At 41.7% G+C, this 19,967-nt stretch overlaps 1 protein-coding gene across 1 annotated transcript; it reads right to left on the bottom strand.

Moving 5' to 3' along the window:
* Positions 1-949: 949 nt before the first annotated feature.
* Positions 950-18,861, bottom strand: LOC131852495 (protein shuttle craft). Its single transcript, XM_059203162.1, has 17 exons — positions 18,687-18,861; positions 17,410-18,585; positions 16,755-16,931; positions 14,799-15,018; positions 14,316-14,479; positions 11,370-11,583; positions 10,802-10,926; positions 9,969-10,096; positions 9,304-9,457; positions 7,618-8,462; positions 7,140-7,264; positions 6,471-6,656; positions 3,937-4,026; positions 3,376-3,574; positions 2,219-2,371; positions 1,514-1,665; positions 950-1,312 (listed from the first exon to the last, which is right to left on the bottom strand). The coding sequence occupies exons 2-17, from the start codon at positions 18,449-18,451 to the stop codon at positions 1,189-1,191; spliced, it is 4,098 nt and encodes a 1,365-aa protein (XP_059059145.1). The 5' UTR covers positions 18,452-18,585; positions 18,687-18,861; the 3' UTR covers positions 950-1,188.
* Between the last annotated feature and the right edge of the window lie 1,106 nt (positions 18,862-19,967).

Genomic DNA, 19,967 nt, shown 5'->3' with positions numbered 1-19,967 from the left:
TGTAAATCATTTATATCTAGTTTTCGTGGTACAGCATAATCAACATTAAAAGAAATCTTTATAATAATTGTATTGATTGGTAAATATGTTCTAAGAAACTCAACAGATGACCATTTCGGTAAATTGATTATTATGCAATATTTACATACACTTGCGATATAAATAATAAATCAATACAAACATCATACATCTCATACACATACAAGTTATTATAAGCCATTAATTAGTATCCGATTGGGAGTATAATATAATTTGAATAAATTGACACTATATTTTTCCTTGATAAGCTCAGTGTGATATATATACCAAACAAGATATTACAATAATTATTATGGCAGTTAATCATAATAAACTAGTTCTACGAGTAGAATATTAATTTATAAGGGTATTTGAAATTTTAATACTATGTTATAATAATGTTTTGTTACGCAAATATCAACATTCGTAGAGTCGGTTCATCATAGTATTAAATTTCGTAGATTTTACATTTATATATATAATAGAAAATTAAACATATTCATATAAATCAGATAATATGTTTATTGGGAGTTGCACCTCTTTTATATTATGTAACTGGTATGATGTGATTGCAGTAAATTATTATAGTTTACGAATTTAATTTAATTTCACGAATTAGTGACCGAGGACATGTGAAATCGTAGATTCATGTAATCATTTCATATCACTTACACAATGATCTCAACAGTAACAAATCTTTATGTAAATTAGGCTTAACAATACAATTCAAGAAAAAGATTGTATAGAATTGTACACATTTATAACCGGAATATTTACTATGTTAATATTTATTTAAGAGCATCGTAATAATATGAGCTATGAAATAATATTAAATTTCTAAATATCACGCTGATATGATGTGGACAATTGTAAACAATAGTGGAAAAATAAATACAAGGTCGTATAGGTTTTTAACATTTTAAACTTTAAAACGCTGTGTGTGATAACTTGTATTATATGTATGGATTTAAATGCTGTACTAGCATGTAAACGGTGAACACTTCACGTTTTGAACACGTCTCGTTTTTCCTATACGTAAATATGTAGAACTATACAGCGACTGTTTCAACTTGCGACGCAAATTCTCAGCAGTTATAGGGTTTAAATTAACTTTGTTTCTACACTGAGTTTACCAAAGATAGTATACCACTTGAGTTATCCCACGCGCGACTAGTTCTCCGGCGGGTTATCGAAGTAGTCTATTTTGGGTTTGGGCTGCTCGCTCACTGGCTTGGTCTGGCTGCGTGCTGCCCACGCGTTTGCTGACGTCAGCGTCGCCCATCCAGTTGATGATCTGTTGAGGTAGTTGCAAACAAAATATTAATAATATTTTTAATATTCGCTTATCATTTAAAGCAATTTCTTACAGACAAACTGGGAGATCGTAGCTTTTTTGAAAGAAAAGCTACCTACCTTGTCTTTACTACACTACAAAAAAAATTACACTATAAAAATATAAATAGTTATTTCACGAGTAACTAGGGCGTGGACTCACTTGCTGGTGGCAGCGGGGCCGGCGCTGGCGGCCGCGGAGGCGGAAGCGGAAGTTGCAGCGGGCGGCGGCGCCCGCAGTACGGGCCCGGGCACGCGTCTCTTGCCCGCTTCACGCGATACCACCTCCAGCACGCTCATCGCGGGCAGCCACGACTGTACCCAACATACATATCACATTTTAGTAACTGACTCGGTTGTCCAGCGGTTTAATACATCCTCTTACTTCCCATGATCGCGGGTTCAAGTGTTTGCACGGTAATAATAATAATACCCCTGGCCAATTCAAACAACGTCATCTAGTCCCAAGGTAAGCAGAGCTTGTTTCATGGGTACTAGACAACTGATATAATTATTAAGATTTAGCCATAGCAGTAAGAGTTATTTACATAAAAAAATGAAATGCCGTAATAAGGGCTTTTGATGAATAGAAATAGAAAATCATTTATTCAAATAATATTATTTTTTAATCTACTGCTCATTCGGAAACCTGTCTCATCACTAGAAGAACGAGCAAGAAACTTTTGTGTTGCTCTTTTAAATAATCTTTGTAAGTTCACATTTTACAAGTCGAAACATGTGAATACAAAATACCAACCAGCACTAATTTATTAGGGTCAAATATAAATACACAATAAGATTAAATCAGTCGTAGTGATAAGAGCAGACCTTACAAGATGTTTAAGACTATTCACTGATATTGATATACCTTCTCTTTATCGGCAGTGGCAACGACGTTCCTATTAGGTTCGGCATCATATGCGACACTCTCGCATCCGAAATGCTCGCACAATTCGTGTATGAATTGTCTCTTCTGCCAGTTCATCGACGGGAACGAGTGGGACCGGGTTTTTTGCTTTGACTGTAAACAGAAAATAATAACTTTAATAAAAACTGTTGAATGTATGTTTTTATCCAGGACTGAAGATTTTAGTGTGTTGTTGATATCTGAGGACTGAAGATTTTTTTATTGCTTCCCTTCCTTGAGCTTTTAGTGTAGTGATGTGTGTATTAGCATGGCGTGGCGAAGCGGGTGACTTCTTCTCATTCGACATGTTCTTGACAAAACTGTCGTGCTCATTATGTAGTGAGGCGAGAGGTTGATATCATCCGCTATACGACAACTTGTCATTTGCCGCTACTGACTGCCATTCTGGTATACTCATGGAGTAGTGAGTGTAAACTAGGATATGTGACGGATCCTGGTGTGATGTAGCGGGTGTAAACTAGCATAATGTTATATATTGTGGTGTGGTGTAGCGGGTTTGAACTAACACGATGAGACGTATTGTGGCGTGATGTAGCGCAGCGGACGTGACGTAGCGTGTCGTGACGTACCTTCCTGGCGAGGTGCACGAGGTCGGTGAGTCGGTCGTGCACTTGCTGCGCGAAGGCCGGCTCGCGCGCGGCGGTGGCCCGCAGCATGTCGCTGTAGCGCGGCGTGACGTGACGTAGCGTGTCGTGACGTACCTTCTTGGCGAGGTGCACGAGGTCGGTGAGTCGGTCGTGCACTTGCTGCGCGAAGGCCGGCTCGCGCGCGGCGGTGGCCCGCAGCATGTCGCTGTAGCGCGGCGTGACGTGACGTAGCGTGTCGTGACGTACCTTCTTGGCGAGGTGCACGAGGTCGGTGAGTCGGTCGTGCACTTGCTGCGCGAAGGCCGGCTCGCGCGCGGCGGTGGCCCGCAGCATGTCGCTGTAGCGCGGCGTGACGTGACGTAGCGTGTCGTGACGTACCTTCTTGGCGAGGTGCACGAGGTCGGTGAGTCGGTCGTGCACTTGCTGCGCGAAGGCCGGCTCGCGCGCGGCGGTGGCCCGCAGCATGTCGCTGTAGCGCGGCGTGACGTGACGTAGCGTGTCGTGACGTACCTTCTTGGCGAGGTGCACGAGGTCGGTGAGTCGGTCGTGCACTTGCTGCGCGAAGGCCGGCTCGCGCGCGGCGGTGGCCCGCAGCATGTCGCTGTAGCGCGGCGCCAGCTTGGCGGACACGTCGGGGTTGCGGATCTGCAGCGCCAGCGCCATCTGCCGCGTGCGAGCCTCCACGCGGCACTCGTCGTCACACTCCAGCCTACCGCACATATCGACATCATTAACCACCACTCATTAAGCACAGACTAAAGCTTATGCTAGATGACTGTTAGACATATTTAAATATTTTTTATTAGCATAGTATAGAATAGAAAATCCTTAATTCAAATAAACTTCATTTAAGCACTGTTTAATATTCATTTTTGATTTTTAATTTCCCGCTCATTCGGGAAACTATCACATCACAAGAAAAATGTGGCAGAAACCTGTGAGTTGCTCTTTTAAATGTAATCATTGTAAATTTATATTTTTAAGTACAAATATTTGAATACATATTGAGCAAATACTTAATCTATAAACATTTCGGAGACTTGATATATTTTATCAAATTTATATACTGACGTTTTTAACATGGAGCTAGGACGCTGAACACTGGATATATCAACGGAACCGCCTTCTTGTATTTTTGCCGCAGCAAGCGCACTCATAATCCTGTGAAAATTAAATTAGATATTATTATAGAGAGCATCTGATATAATAAAAGAAAATAGTTATCATAAACTATGAACGTGTATTAACGTTACTAATAAACCAACTAGTACTAAGAAGACTTAAACTGTAATTGACTAAACATAACTTTTTAAATTATTAATTGGTACAATACTTAAGTTTAATTGCGTGATAAGGACTAAAAACTTACCTTCAATGCAAGGCAAGTGCGAAATCACAATGTTATATGTCGTGTACTTGACTTTGTATTGTTAAATACTATATATATTGATAAAATATACGTTATTGTTAATAAGATGTACTAGCAGGCTACCACCAGATTTAGCTGGACAGCGATTGAAATATAAGTGGTGAAGGTTTAAACCTACATCCGGATCATTGACTCGGGACTCGGAGTTTCCTTCTCTGCCACACGAAGAACCCGACACTGGTACGGTGAATCCATGGATTGCTAAGAAATTAGCTTTTCTATTAATTAAAATGTGTATATCGATAATCTTGTGGTGTTGGCTAACAACTCCAAAGTTTCGAGGAACAAAGCGCTGTTCTGGAGGCTTACGTACCAACCTAGCATGCTTGGAGCAGACGTGATTGATTGAGCCGCCGACCGCAGTACACGTACCTATTGACATGGTGGCGCGAAGTCGGCCTCGAGGGCAGCAGGATCGCACGACGGGGTCGTAGCCCGCAGTACACGTATCTATTGACATGGAGGCGCGACGTCGGCCTCGAGGGCAGCAGGATCGCACGACGGGGTCGTAGCCCGCAGTACACGTATCTATTGACATGGAGGCGCGACGTCGACCTCGAGGGCAGCAGGATCGCACGGCGGGGTCGTAGCCCGCAGTACACGTATCTATTGACATGGAGGCGCGACGTCGACCTCGAGGGCAGCAGGATCGCACGGCGGGGTCGTAGCCCGCAGTACACGTATCTATTGACATGGAGGCGCGACGTCGACCTCGAGGGCAGCAGGATCGCACGGCGGGGTCGTAGCCCGCAGTACACGTATCTATTGACATGGAGGCGCGACGTCGACCTCGAGGGCAGCAGGATCGCACGGCGGGGTCGTAGCCCGCAGTACACGTATCTATTGACATGGAGGCGCGACGTCGACCTCGAGGGCAGCAGGATCGCACGGCGGGGTCGTAGCCCGCAGTACACGTATCTATTGACATGGAGGCGCGACGTCGACCTCGAGGGCAGCAGGATCGCACGGCGGGGTCGTAGCCCGCAGTACACGTATCTATTGACATGGAGGCGCGACGTCGACCTCGAGGGCAGCAGGATCGCACGGCGGGGTCGTAGCCCGCAGTACACGTATCTATTGACATGGAGGCGCGACGTCGACCTCGAGGGCAGCAGGATCGCACGGCGGGGTCGTAGCCCGCAGTACACGTATCTATTGACATGGAGGCGCGACGTCGACCTCGAGGGCAGCAGGATCGCACGGCGGGGTCGTCGCACGCAGTATAGGTATCTATTGACATGGAGGCGCGACGTCGACCTCGAGGGCAGCAGGATCGCACGACGGGGTCGTAGCCCGCAGTATACGTATCTATTGACATGGAGGCGCGACGTCGACCTCGAGGGCAGCAGGATCGCACGGCGGGGTCGTCGCACGCAGTATACGTATCTATTGACATGGAGGCGCGACGTCGACCTCGAGGGCAGCAGGATCGCACGGCGGGGTCGTCGCACGCAGTATACGTATCTATTGACATGGAGGCGCGACGTCGACCTCGAGGGCAGCAGGATCGCACGGCGGGGTCGTAGCCCGCAGTACACGTATCTATTGACATGGAGGCGCGACGTCGACCTCGAGGGCAGCAGGATCGCACGGCGGGGTCGTAGCCCGCAGTACACGTATCTATTGACATGGAGGCGCGACGTCGACCTCGAGGGCAGCAGGATCGCACGGCGGGGTCGTAGCCCGCAGTACACGTATCTATTGACATGGAGGCGCGACGTCGACCTCGAGGGCAGCAGGATCGCACGGCGGGGTCGTAGCCCGCAGTACACGTATCTATTGACATGGAGGCGCGACGTCGACCTCGAGGGCAGCAGGATCGCACGGCGGGGTCGTAGCCCGCAGTACACGTATCTATTGACATGGAGGCGCGACGTCGACCTCGAGGGCAGCAGGATCGCACGGCGTCGTCCGCAGGACACGTACTGACAGAGTGGCGCGGCGGCGGCCAAAAGGACAGCATGATCGCACGGCGGGGTCGTCGTCTGCATTACACGTATTTATCAGGAGTGGTAGCGGCGATCGCACGGGCAGCAGGAGCACATAGCGTCGGCCGCCGCGTGGTGTGCACTGCTCACAGTAGACATACCGACTTGACGTGATGGCAAGGCGACGGCCGTAGAAGCAGCAGGCGCTCATGGCGTCGGCCGTCGCGTAGTGCAGTACTGGTACCGACCTGGCGTGGTCGCGGGCGTTGTCGGCGCAGGCGCGGGTCGCGCGGCGGCGGCCGCACGGGCAGCAGGCCTGCACGGCGCGGCGGCAGGGCGCGCCGCTGGGGCACGTGGAGCCGGCCGCCGCGTGGCACGGCGCCGCACACTCGTGCCCGCACGAACCGCGAGCCTCCGCGCACGGCTGCGTACACCTGCACGCACACACACACACACATACCAAATTATTATCTCCACGCTCAATTAAATCATCCCTGACGTTGCTGACAAATACTTGGACGATTTACCCTGTATTTGTCACCAGCGTCGGCATGTTTAATACCTGATTTCTCACATGCGTTATCATTCCGATTGGATTGTTTTATTGCTTAGTCGCCCATCTATAAATAGGGCCTAATTATCACGAGATCGAGAAAGCTGACGATTAATAGACTAATTGAATCTGTAATCAGCGTCTAACCAGAATCTGTTAGGCGTGCATTAAACACAGTAAGAAATATTACAAACACGCACACATACAGTTTTATTTAAGTTACTGTATGTTCTGTATGTCACAGAAAAATAGCCTATACAGGCTACTTTTTTGCAGTCAATAGTGTATATATACGTATGTATACATCATATGGAGCACATAGTCTAATTTCTGGTGTATCAATGTCTAACTGCATAATACTCACTTGACAGTATCACAAGGTCCTTTATGACAGGTCTGTATGCAGGTATGCTTGCCACACGGTAGAGGTTTGCCACATGGTAGGCCGCAAGAAAACTCCTCTTGTGAGCATGGTATGGTCTTCCTTTCCTGTATCATTATACATACATATTTATTAATTTATTAGTTATTTGATTGCCATTGTTAGACTACAATTATAATGTTACAGCATAACAAAACACTTTATTAAAAAAAAAAATAAGCGAAATATTCATTATTAGTCATATACTATAAAATAAAGGTGTCAAACTCAATTTTGTAGATGTTCATTAAATATTAAATTTAGAATGTGTAGGCGTGCCAGATTCTACTACTGTATTATTTGAATATTTATATTTGTTTAATTATATAATACACAGTTGTCGCGGACCTTATCGTTACAGCCCGGGGGCAGGACGCGGCCCGTATCCTTGCCAGGTCTGATATAGAAGGTACGTGCGTACCTCGTGTCCGCCGTGGCAGCGCTTGGTGGTGAGCACGACGCAGGGCGGGCAGTCCCCCGAGTGGCACGAGTGCAGCGGCTCGTGGCCGCACGCGCGCGCGCGCCCGCACGGGGCCGAGCACGCCGGCGGCCGCCCGGTCTGATATAGAAGGTACGTGCGTACCTCGTGTCCGCCGTGGCAGCGCTTGGTGGTGAGCACGACGCAGGGCGGGCAGTCCCCCGAGTGGCACGAGTGCAGCGGCTCGTGGCCGCATGCGCGCGCGCGCCCGCACGGGGCCGAGCACGCCGGCGGCCGCCAGGTCTGATATAGAAGGTACGTGCGTACCTCGTGTCCGCCGTGGCAGCGCTTGGTGGTGAGCACGACGCAGGGCGGGCAGTCCCCCGAGTGGCACGAGTGCAGCGGCTCGTGGCCGCACGCGCGCGTGCGCCCGCACGGGGCCGAGCACGCCGGCGGCCGCCAGGTCTGATATAGAAGGTACGTGCGTACCTCGTGTCCGCCGTGGCAGCGCTTGGTGGTGAGCACGACGCAGGGCGGGCAGTCCCCCGAGTGGCACGAGTGCAGCGGCTCGTGGCCGCACGCGCGCGCGCGCCCGCACGGGGCCGAGCACGCCGGCGGCCGCCAGGTCTGATATAGAAGGTACGTGCGTACCTCGTGTCCGCCGTGGCAGCGCTTGGTGGTGAGCACGACGCAGGGCGGGCAGTCCCCCGAGTGGCACGAGTGCAGCGGCTCGTGGCCGCACGCGCGCGCGCGCCCGCACGGGGCCGAGCACGCCGGCGGCCGCGCGCCGCACCGCACCGGCGGCAGCGACACCTGCGACCCGCACGCGCACCGCAGCTCCTCGAAACCTGTGTAAACACATACTGCGATGGTCACACCTGCCCACACACTCACACATACTACGCTGGCCACACCTACATGCCGCACGCGCACCGTAGCTTCTCGAAACCTGCGTATACACATACTGCAATGGTCACACCTGCCCACGCACACTCACACATACGCGGTGGCCACACCTACATGCCGTACGCGTACCGCAGCTCCTCGAAACCTGCGTATACATATATTACGGCGGTCATATCTGCCCATACGCACAAATTTACTGTGGCGACCACTCCTGCCGACACATACACAGACCTACTGCGACAGAGTCACCTGCGAGCCGCACGCGCACCGCAACTCTTCGAAACCTGTGTATACACATACTGTGGCGGTCATATCTGCCCACACACACACACATAATGAGGCAGGGACATCTGTTCACCGAAGCTCCTCGAAACCTGTTTATACACATACTGCGGCGGTCATATCTGCCCCCCCCACACACATATACTGCGGTGACCACGTCTACCCACACACACACACATATACTGCGACGACCTCACCTGCGCATCGCAGTTCCTCGAAACCTGTGTACGCACATACTGAGGCTGTCACACCTGCCCACACACTGACACATACGTGGCGGTTAAACTTGCACGCTCACACACGCACACACACACACACACACACATACATACTGAAGCGGCCACACCTGCACGCCGCACGCGCACCATAGCTCCTGGATGTCTTGAACTGCATAATTATCGCAGCTCCTCGACCCCTTCGAGGAGCTGCCGAATATTTGTCGAAGCATAAAAAGTTAGTGCGATGTGGGGGAAGGGTAACGTTAGGTAGTGCGGTACTGACTGAGCCTCGGGCAGGGCGCGCAGTGTCCGGTGTGGCAGGACTCCTCGCAGCGATGCAGCTGGCAGGCCAGCGAGCGGCCGCACACCACGCTGCAGCGGTGCGCGGTCGCGGCGCAGCACGCCGCCCGGCACCGGTGACGGCCGCACGACAGCTTCTGTGCACACACACACACACACACACACACACACACGTTTAGTGGTGACATCACATTCTGTGTATTGAATTACAGTTTTCTATATTGTTCGAAGTAGCGATTTCCATAAAAAGTAATATACTGTTTTAAGTTTTTCTATTTTTTAGCTTTAGATACTTTTTAGTAACAATTCCTGTATTGAGAATAATAAAAATAGAAATCGGTCAAGTGTGTGAAATGAATACTATTTTTTCAATTTCATATACCTACTCATATATTACGATGTACACTGTGATGATGTAAGTTCTCAAAATCTAACAATTCAATTAATCAAATCAAATAATTAACTTTTTAGTAATTAGGACTACTACTAATTAAACATAATAGTAAATAAATAAACCTTAATTGCAAAACGACCCAATTAGGAATTATTAAAAGTAATCATTTTTAACCAACAATACCTCACATTAATTTTGAAAATTTAGTGAATAGTTCGAATCCGTAATGTAATACATCTTGTTACATAAATTACCTTATTACATTTCTTCTGGCACAATACATTATTATACATTTCTGGCAAGTCAGAGCAAGGCACCTCGCGACTGGAGTGTCCGCAGCGACACTGCAGTAACGTTTTATCAGGACACACAGGGCATGGACCTGTAAAGGATAGATACCATTTTAAAATAATTTTTACACACTTTTAGATAGACTAAAATTAATTTAAAAAATCCACTGCCTCATATCATTAATCGAACTAAAATGTACAAATAATTTCAAATATTGGAGATTTCTATCACTTTCATTAAAATTGAGAAACTAAGATAAAAGAATATAACAAAATGCAATAGATATTATATACTAGCTGTGCCCGTCGATTCACCCGCGTGGAATCTATAGTCTATGTTTTATTCTGATATATAATCTATATTATTGGAAATTTTAATTAAAATGCATTCAGAATGGCCATAGCCAGCCATGGGTTCAGGGAAGGGCAGTCTAAAATATTATGTAACTAGCAAACTATGCCCAACAACACAAAACGGTCCCACTTTATAGCACCCTGTACCTATATGTCATTTTTTGTGTCGACTGTCAAGTATGAACTTTCTTATGGATATTAAGTATCATAGTTAATACTTATATAATTTAAATTTTTAGGTTTAATTAGGTACTTTACAGGTTAGAGCCACGGTGGTATGGGTGGAGCGCTTGCCCCACCCTGCCCCACCGTGGCTACGTTCAGTACATTCAGTAGTTTTTAGTAAGATATTATGTACTGATTAGCTAGTATATAAATATTTTTATTTATTTTCATACATTTTTTTTAGTAGAAGTGCATTAAAATTAAGGTAGAACGCTAACCATCGTGACAGTCGATTTTGCAAAAGTGCTTATCCCCAGCTGGGCCGCAGGCGAGTGGCTTCGCGCATATGTTGCCGCATAGCGGAATAGGATCCGTACACGTCTTGCGTTTATTTTCTTCTAACCTGTAATCAGTATTAAAGTAATTAACAAAAAAATAACACACAATATATAAGTCCATCGGCGGGTGTGGAGACCCTCTGTACTCGCCCCATTATCAAATCAAACCAAATCAGAATATTTTTATTCAGGTAGGTCATTATAAACTTTGATGCTATGCTTATAAATGTACCTTCGGAGTGCATTCGAACTAAGAAGACGTGACAAGAAACTTAGCTCCTGATCTTTTCAAATGAGCTTGCACGTATGTACAAAAAATACTTAAAATATTCGTATTTATATTTATGGATAATAGAGTGACCACGAATGCAATTTTGTCAATAGGAAATAGGCTGTAACGCGAACAGATCAGTCTCCACAACCTCCGGTGACGTATAGTCCAGTCCGGTGATACTGTAAAGGAAGGCTGCGGCGGACAGTACTAGAACAGTATATAAAATGAGGTTACTTGTTCTTGCCGCAGGGGCAGGTGGGCACGTTGCCGGGCCGCAGGGCGCAGGGCGCGCAGGGCGGCGCGTGGCAGGCGCGCGAGCACACGTGCGCGCCGCACGCCAGCACGCGGCCGCACGCGCCGCCGCACGCCCACGCGGCCGCGCGCGCGCCCTCCCACGCCGCGTCGCTGCACGCAGCCTCGCGCGTCTCCGCCGCCGGGCAGTGGCACACTGTAACATCACCACTAGCTTAACCTCTTTACGCGTACCCTTTTTCACTCGCGAATAGTCTATCACGCAGGCAAAAATGTGCACGTAAATGTAGACAAAGACAACGAGTAGACAGCGCCGGCCGGTTGATTGCGCAATGCGATCGATCGTTCGTGCTATAGCGCCTTTTTTAATAATTAGTGACAAATGGCGGACATCTGACTACGGAGCAAAAATAATGCAAATCCTAACGATTACGCGCGCTGGCTTTCCCGAACTAAATCGCGCGCGCTCCTGATCATGCGTATAAGAATGTGTGGTGTAAAGCAAATTATTGCTTAGGAAATGGGAAAGGAAGAGGGAATAGCAGACGGTGATAGTATTGCTAGCAATAAAGGGAATTAGGCAGATGTCCACAGAGTCTTCTCAAAATAATCGTAGATGCTTAATTTGCAGCAACAGGCTAACAGTCCTGACATCTGCATTCTATCATCCTCCATTCAGCCAATATGTAACTACTAGATTTTAAAAATGTAAAAGTACCTACACAGAGCTTCTTAGACAGCTTTTAGTGATTAGCTTATTAATGTTATGGAAATATTGGCAATTACTTATATTTTTTACACCTATGTAATGTCTATGTGTAACAATTACGGAGAGATAAATAAAGTGTTTCTAAATCATCACAATCTATATTCTGTTTTCCTTTCGTAATGCCGTTTTCTTTGCACCACAGATAACTTGAATCCGGCTTATATCTTTATAATATCTTTTCGTTCCGTAAATTTTGAATAATTAAAAAACTATTTTACAATCAGTATACAAAAATACAATTGTACCAATTCAAATTGCCACCTTCATAAATCTATAAATATTATTTATATTTAAATTGAAGTGTCTGTTTGTAATATTGAAATAACCGTTTTTTACTACATGCATATAAATACGGTATATACAACAAAATAACATTTTTTACAATTTTTGTTTGTCTGTTTGTTTGTTCCGGCTAATCTCCGAAATGGCGGGACCTATTTTGACGGGACATTTTTTGGCAGGTCAGAGCTGCCAAAAAATGTCCTTGTAATGTAATAAGGAGTATTTTTTTTTATTGGGTTGTTTGGGCTATTGTCAGGTGACTGTAGCACTTGTAGCACTGCGACCTACATAGATCTATTGTGCTCGTCCTTTTTCAGAGTTCGCTTCCTAGACCCGTCAGGGAATAAGGGTAATAATAATAACTTAGGCTATATTATTATTTTAGAAAAATTCTTTTATTAAAAGAAATAAAGTTAAATTCCACGCGGACGAAGTCGCGGGTACGGTTAGTTTAAAAATATAAACAGCATTTTCTACTCTGACCTAATTGAGAGTAGAACCTATGATCTCTTTTGCACATCTGTGTAAATGTCACGGTCAACGTACCTATCGTGCGACTTGAAGGTCGCAACATTATCTGCTATAAGATAAGACAGACTCTTATCATTACGTTAAACAGAAGTCATAAACTATAATTCACTCACATTCATATATTATTATTTCCTTGACTGTGAGATGACGTCAGTCATTCGACATTTATACGATTTTATTGATTGTGCAATAATAATTATTATATCATTTTTAACAATTTAATTATGCAATATGTTTCACTTTACATTTAATTTTTAATTACTACATAAAATTCAATATTTAATATAACGAATTTGAGATATCCTTTCACAAAAAGAATCGCACATAAATCTTGACGAAATTTGGATTGGAACTATGCGAGGAGGGAGTATCGTTTCAATTAAAATAATCAACAAAATCTATTAGAATTATTATAATTCCCCCACATTATTTGGACTTATATAAGTGTAATCATCATTTGCAACTTATATTTGCAAAATGTAATTTTTTTTTGTTGTAATCTTATATATTATCTGTCACTTATCCTAAACGACTGGACTGATTTGTATGACTTTTGGGCATCTGTGGGTTCCTGGATGGTTTAAAAAACACAATCAAACTAGGCAGGGCATCTCCCGTCCAATTCAAACGGGAATCGATATTACGACGGCCTGAGCTGAGGTTCGAACCCCCTAGTGGTGCCCTCAGACTAAAGTTCTCTCGTATCCGTCAGGCGGGAGTTGGCCTTCAGCCGCTACATAAGTCCTTTTCTGGGTTTGGAGTGCCATCTATCGCCTCTACATATAACTCGCCCCCTATCGTCCGGTGAAGCTGTAAAGGCCAGCTGAGGCCAACAGCATTAGAGTAGTCCGAAAAAAAAGGCAGGGTATCTGCTCTGTCTGTCACTAGTAATTATAACAATACTTAAAATTTAGTTTAAATATACGAAAATTGAAACCAAATTTTAAGTTAATATTATAAAGGGGAAAGATTATATTGTGTTTGTATTAAATAGACTTTGAAACTACTGGACGGATTTGAAAATTTCGTTTACTTTTAGAACCCTACATTATTCCTGATGTACATAGGCGATAGAATATTCTTAAAATATTCGGGATCCGTATGAAAACTTAAATGTAACCTAACTTATAAAAAAACAAAAAAATAATTAGTGACAATGCCAATATTATTGAGAATATAGTAAAATTATGTGTTACAGTTTTATAAAAGACATAAGTATTTAAGGGTGTGTCAACATATTAAATTATATATTTTTTTTGTTTAAATATTATATTATTAATTATACATTAGCCTTCGGCCGCTCCAAGTTGCAAAAAATAAAAATAAAATTAGAAGTTATGTCTGACCTTGTGTGACTGTCTTTGTGCATGGGTTGCAGGGTCCCTCGTGGCACTGCTGGGTGCAGGCGTGTTTGGTGCAGGCGAGGGTGCGGCTGCAGGTCCGCTCGCACAGTTGCGGCAGCTTGCTGCTGCAAAGCACCGACCGTGTCTCCGCGCCACAACCGCATTCTCTACACAATTTATATTTTACATCTATGATATCAAATCAAAAAATATCTTGATTCATTAAGTAGTCTAATTAAAGATATTTTTATACAGTTAAATATAATGTCAATTCTGAATATAGTATCAAGATTTCGTGGCTTGAACTTGAGAAGAATCTGCTATATAAAACGTAAATAAACTAAATGTAAATAAATATTGTATTGTGCTGTTCCCCCTGGAAACCGTTGTAATAACTAGTATTCCGCTAGCGTAAAACGATGGCACAGGCGGGTGCAAAAATATATCACAGAGAAAATAATATAATAATATCATAGTTTGACTAACTTTCTAATGGTAGCTTGGCAGGGTGGGCATGGACCAGGGTGACAAAGTAATGTACAAGGGTGTGGACAGTTTCTCGGGCGCTTGCAGGACTTCCCACAGGTGTGAGCCCCGCTGGACCCACGCTGGTATTCAGGGGACCGGACCGCGCCGCACATACAACGGTATTCAGTTGGAATATCTTTACTTGTGTTCTGACAGGCTGGGCAGCGCCATTTAGCTTCTGTAAGAGATGAAATTTAAAACTATATTTTATTTTTAATTATTAAAAGTAAAAAATTTTTTATACACATATGTCTACCCACTAATTGTATCCTAAGCAATATGCATTAGTGATGTTGTAAAAAAAATTGTGGTTAACATTGTTGGTATGTATTCTTAATTAAGTAATTTACATTGTATGCACTGTTTGTAACCCTAAATAATATAAAATATTACATACACATATTACATTTTAATGTTGGCAGAATATTTACATTTGTTGAATTGATTTTTGGTAAATTGCTTTATATTTTTACTCACCAATTGTACCCTAAGCACTATGTATTAGTGATGTTGTAGAACAAAAATTGTGGTTAACATTGTTGGTGGTACAATAACTTTAGATATACATACTGTATTATTAATGAAAGTGCGCTATTTCCTTTCAATAAAATAATACAATAAATATTATAATATTAAATAAATAAAAAAAAAATTGTTAGTAAACTGTTAAATAAAACTTTAAATACCAATACTGTTTAAAAATAAAATGTTTCTTGTATATTACCACTACAGTAAGTATGTCTCAATTTCTTATATATGATATTTAGCAATGGCTATGGATTACTAATATTGTATTGTTATTTAATAAAATACATAAGTATAGTCACACAGATCTTTCTAATATATTATCAATATGATAATAAATAAATATTATGAGTTATAATTATTACAATGATATTTTATGTTAGTGGGTAGTTTTTTTTTTTTCCTCTCCTCAACAACAACAACCGATCTTCACTATTGAATATTTGACTTTAATATTATTGTTTATTTGTAAACGGATATAGTAATAGTGAAGTGTAATAACTTTAGTTAATTATTAAAGGAATCAATAGAAATCCAAGACTTCTATTGTAAGTTACCAGTACTTTGACAGTTGGCGGCCTCACAAATTTTGTAACGTAGATTTTTGCCACAAAGAAATCACAGATTTGCACACCAACAATAATCAACGTTACTTATGACTAAAACTCACTGATTATATACACTAGTATCGTTATTTCACAAATAATAATTTAAAAACAATAAATAAATAAGAGCCAACTGACAAAGACTGTTATCGGCAGTGTTGCCAGAGAGAAAAAAAAACTTTTAAGCTGTTAAGTAACAGAACAGAGAATTTTATTTTTAATGATGAATAATGAATGATGCACTCTAAATTTAATAAAATACCTATACCAGGCTGTATTTATTTCACATAAAAAGTATACCATATTACACTGACCCAAAAAAATATGATAAGGAAGAAGCAAATGATGATATATTAAAAGTATACTATGACAAGGTTTTCACAACATAATGATAATCTATACATATAAATAAAAGTGGAGTGTCTGTTTGTAATATTGAAATAACCATTTTTTACTACATGCATATGAATATAAATATGGTACATACATCAAAATAACATTTTTTACAATTTTTGTCTGTTTGTTCCGTCTAATCTCTGAACTGGCTGTACCGATTTTGACGGGACTTTTTTGGCAAGTAGCTAATGTAATAAGGAGTAACTTTGGATACTATTATTTTAGAAAAAAAAGGTAAATTCCACGCGGACGAAGTCGCGGGAACAGCTAGTATTCCATATATATGATATGATAGGACATCTTTATGTTTAAAAGTCTTTAACAACAATAGAATGTAGAAAAAATTGTGTTACCTAAGTTAAGAATTTTGAATATTAACTACACTCACCAACCATACTGCTCACAGCCCATTTCCTGATGCATCTCAAATGAAGCACATGGTAACAATTGTTGCATGACCATACTGGGTCTGTTTGCTTGACCCTTTCACAGCACACAAGACATTCTAAGGTACCTTTATCTAATTGTTCACTGAGCCTCTCACGTTGAGTCATTTCAGAGTGAACTAAAAGAAAAGTTTAATTTTAATAAACATTAATTAGTAGATTAGCACATCACTTTACTTCTGATGGTTGTGGGTTCGATTCCTTGCACAGTACAAACATTTGTATTTATGAGTATCATTGTTTGTAACAGTCTGGGTGTGCACTATGTATAATATGTATATATCTTTATAAAAAAGAAATATCAATGTATTTGTATCAGTTATCTTGTACCCATAACACAAGCTTTAGCTGGCTTAACTTGGGTCTAGAAGGTGAATTGTCCTGAGATTATTATTATCAATATTTACTAGGTACTTAAAAAAGAAACTGAAGTTTTTTTAGTAAAATGAAATACAGATGGAAAACATAATTAGAAAGATTTAATTATTTTCTTCAATCACTTTCAATATTCCTAATTCAAAGAAATATATTAAGACTTTTCTAAATTAAATAATAAAATCAAACAATCACAATAAATAAAAATGGATGAAAACAAACCTTGTTCTGAATTCTTACTCTTAATCTTAAGAGGGCTGTAAGTATTTTCAGTCTTCAAAATTTGATTTTGTTTTTCAGACTTTTCATCTTTATAATGTAGATAGTTGTTGGCATACTGCTCATCTTCAGTAGGGTTTCTTTCGGCAGTCCTCACTCGTTGGCTACCAGCCCAATTCCTGCCTCTTCCTGATGGTCCCTCTTTCCCATTTCTTACCTCTTGACCATTCTTATTAATAGTGCTATTATAAAATGTGCGACCAGGATCAGAGTCCTTATTTTTAATTTTGGAATTAGATTTAGATTGATTTCTATCATTGTTACGATTACCAGATTCTTGGCTGCCAGACTCATATCGACCTCCTTGGTCATGGTAATTTCGATTACGGTATCTAGAGTCATTATTCCTATAATTATCCTGACGGTTAACTAGTTCATTTCTATGGTTTGAATCGCCATTATTTTGTGCTGGCTTCGATCTTTCCCTCCAATTTGTGTCAGCTGATGATCTGTTGTAATATTTTTTGTTTTCTGTAACACATTCATTACTGCTGCTTTGGGAGGCCTCAGGAATACTTTGGGCACTGGTTGATGGTTTCACACTTGAACTCTTTGGCACAAACTCCACAGCAGTAGGTGTCAAATTAGAATTAAGTATCATTTCATTTGTATACACATTTGGTTCCGGTTGTGCTAATTGGGTATTATGTTGGTTCTGATTAAAACTATTACCTTGATTAGATGCATTTGCTCCATAATATCTATCGGGCTGAATATTATGAGAAGTGGATGGAATATTTGGGTAGTTGTATTGTTCATATGTTTGGTATTGTGGATTGTTAAAGCTGGTATTATTGGTGGTTGGTATACTGTTGCCCTGCATCTGAGATAGAAACTCATTAAAGCTAACATAGTGGTTGGTTGCATCCTGTTGTACATTAGGGTAATAAGTTCTGTTTGTATATTGGTCATTAAGATCACCATTCCAACTATTAGCACCTTGATATTGATTGTTGTAAACGTATGAATTATTCCATTGACTCATTTTTGTGCAAGTTGTGAAACACTTAGTGGTATTTGACAAAATTTCTATTATTAATTTATGATGTTTTCAGAAGGTCTCGTTGCCGAGACCTTAGGCCGAAGCCTAAGGTCCTACCTTAGGGTAAATTAGTAAATCTGCAAATTACAAGAGAAATGAATGTAGGTATTCAGAAACTGATGTGGAACATTATTAAGAAATCACATATGATTAATACCAATTTATAAAATTGACTTACCTGGAATTATTTTGGTGATAGTAAGATAAAAACAAATACAAAAGAATAAAACAAATTCAAAATAATTTACAGTATACCAAAATGAATTTTGGTTAAGTAAATTGATTTGAAAGGAAGACTGTTTGGTAAATGGGTACGTAGCACAGACAGAAATTAACCTAAACCTACAACTGTACGTAACAGGTAAAAATGGGCAGATTTGACGTTTGACACTGACATTACGACTTGTTCACACTAACTTAAGTATCTCCATTTTAACATGCAGACATGGCTGTATGGACACAGTCCTCTTTGCCTCGCCTATAAAGGACAAATAGAACCATAGGAAAATTTAAGTATTTCAAGATAATATTATAATATTATATATACCGCGGATCAAATAATATCTACGTTATTGATTTTATCTATTACTTTCGATACAGTAAAAATATAACAATATCTTTAAAATTAAATGGCGTGTGTAACCGCCATACACAACGAGTATACCTATACAATAATAGGTATACAGTATGATGGGGAAACATATTGTATTAATAGGAAGGGCTTTAACTGAAGGATTTCAATATATCTAGGGGTTTCTGGTTTTATTTGATAATTCCTCTTTCACTTTCCTTGGAAATATCGTTGTCATTAATGTCTTTGTGAATTTTTAACTTAGCATTCTTTACTAGTCAGCACACACCGTTAGACACAACACACGTAAAGACATTACATCATTTTCTATAAAAAACAGTGGTAGGTACGATATACTTGCTGCTATATAGTATCTAATATATAGCACCGGCGGGAAGGGGATTATCATTAATGTGTACCTTTGACCCGATCGCTAGCAATGTACTATGTTAGATTGATCTCCACGCGGTCCACTTTAGAAACTATCGTGCTATATTCCTGGTTATTTGGTCACGATGGGATAACTGATTTGACCTCATATTTATCTTATAAGTAATTAAATAACCATTAAACATAAGTATACAATATTTTTACACAAAGAATTTAGATTCTCACTTTTTTTTCATAACAAACCTTGACCTGACAATTACAAGCACAAGAAAAAAGAATTATTCAAATCGGAACTATTCAGAAGTGATGCCCTTTATGATCGGCAATAGATTTTTATGTATATAGAAAATATTGTCGTATTGGCTGCGAGCCTATTGCAGCGAATATGGATGCATGTAGCAATTCGTGCCAAAAGCTGATAATGACGTGTCGTGATAGTGACTAATTATAATCATGTTACGCTGATGTAGGAATATATAAGCATATTTTACCTTAATG

This window comes from Achroia grisella, unplaced genomic scaffold, assembly GCF_030625045.1.
Source record: "Achroia grisella isolate CSIRO2021 unplaced genomic scaffold, CSIRO_AGI_Agris_v1 utg853, whole genome shotgun sequence".
Classification (NCBI taxonomy): Eukaryota; Metazoa; Arthropoda; class Insecta; order Lepidoptera; family Pyralidae; genus Achroia; species Achroia grisella.
The sequence above is the reverse complement of the archived record's forward strand: the minus strand, read 5'-3'. Positions and strand labels throughout refer to the sequence as shown.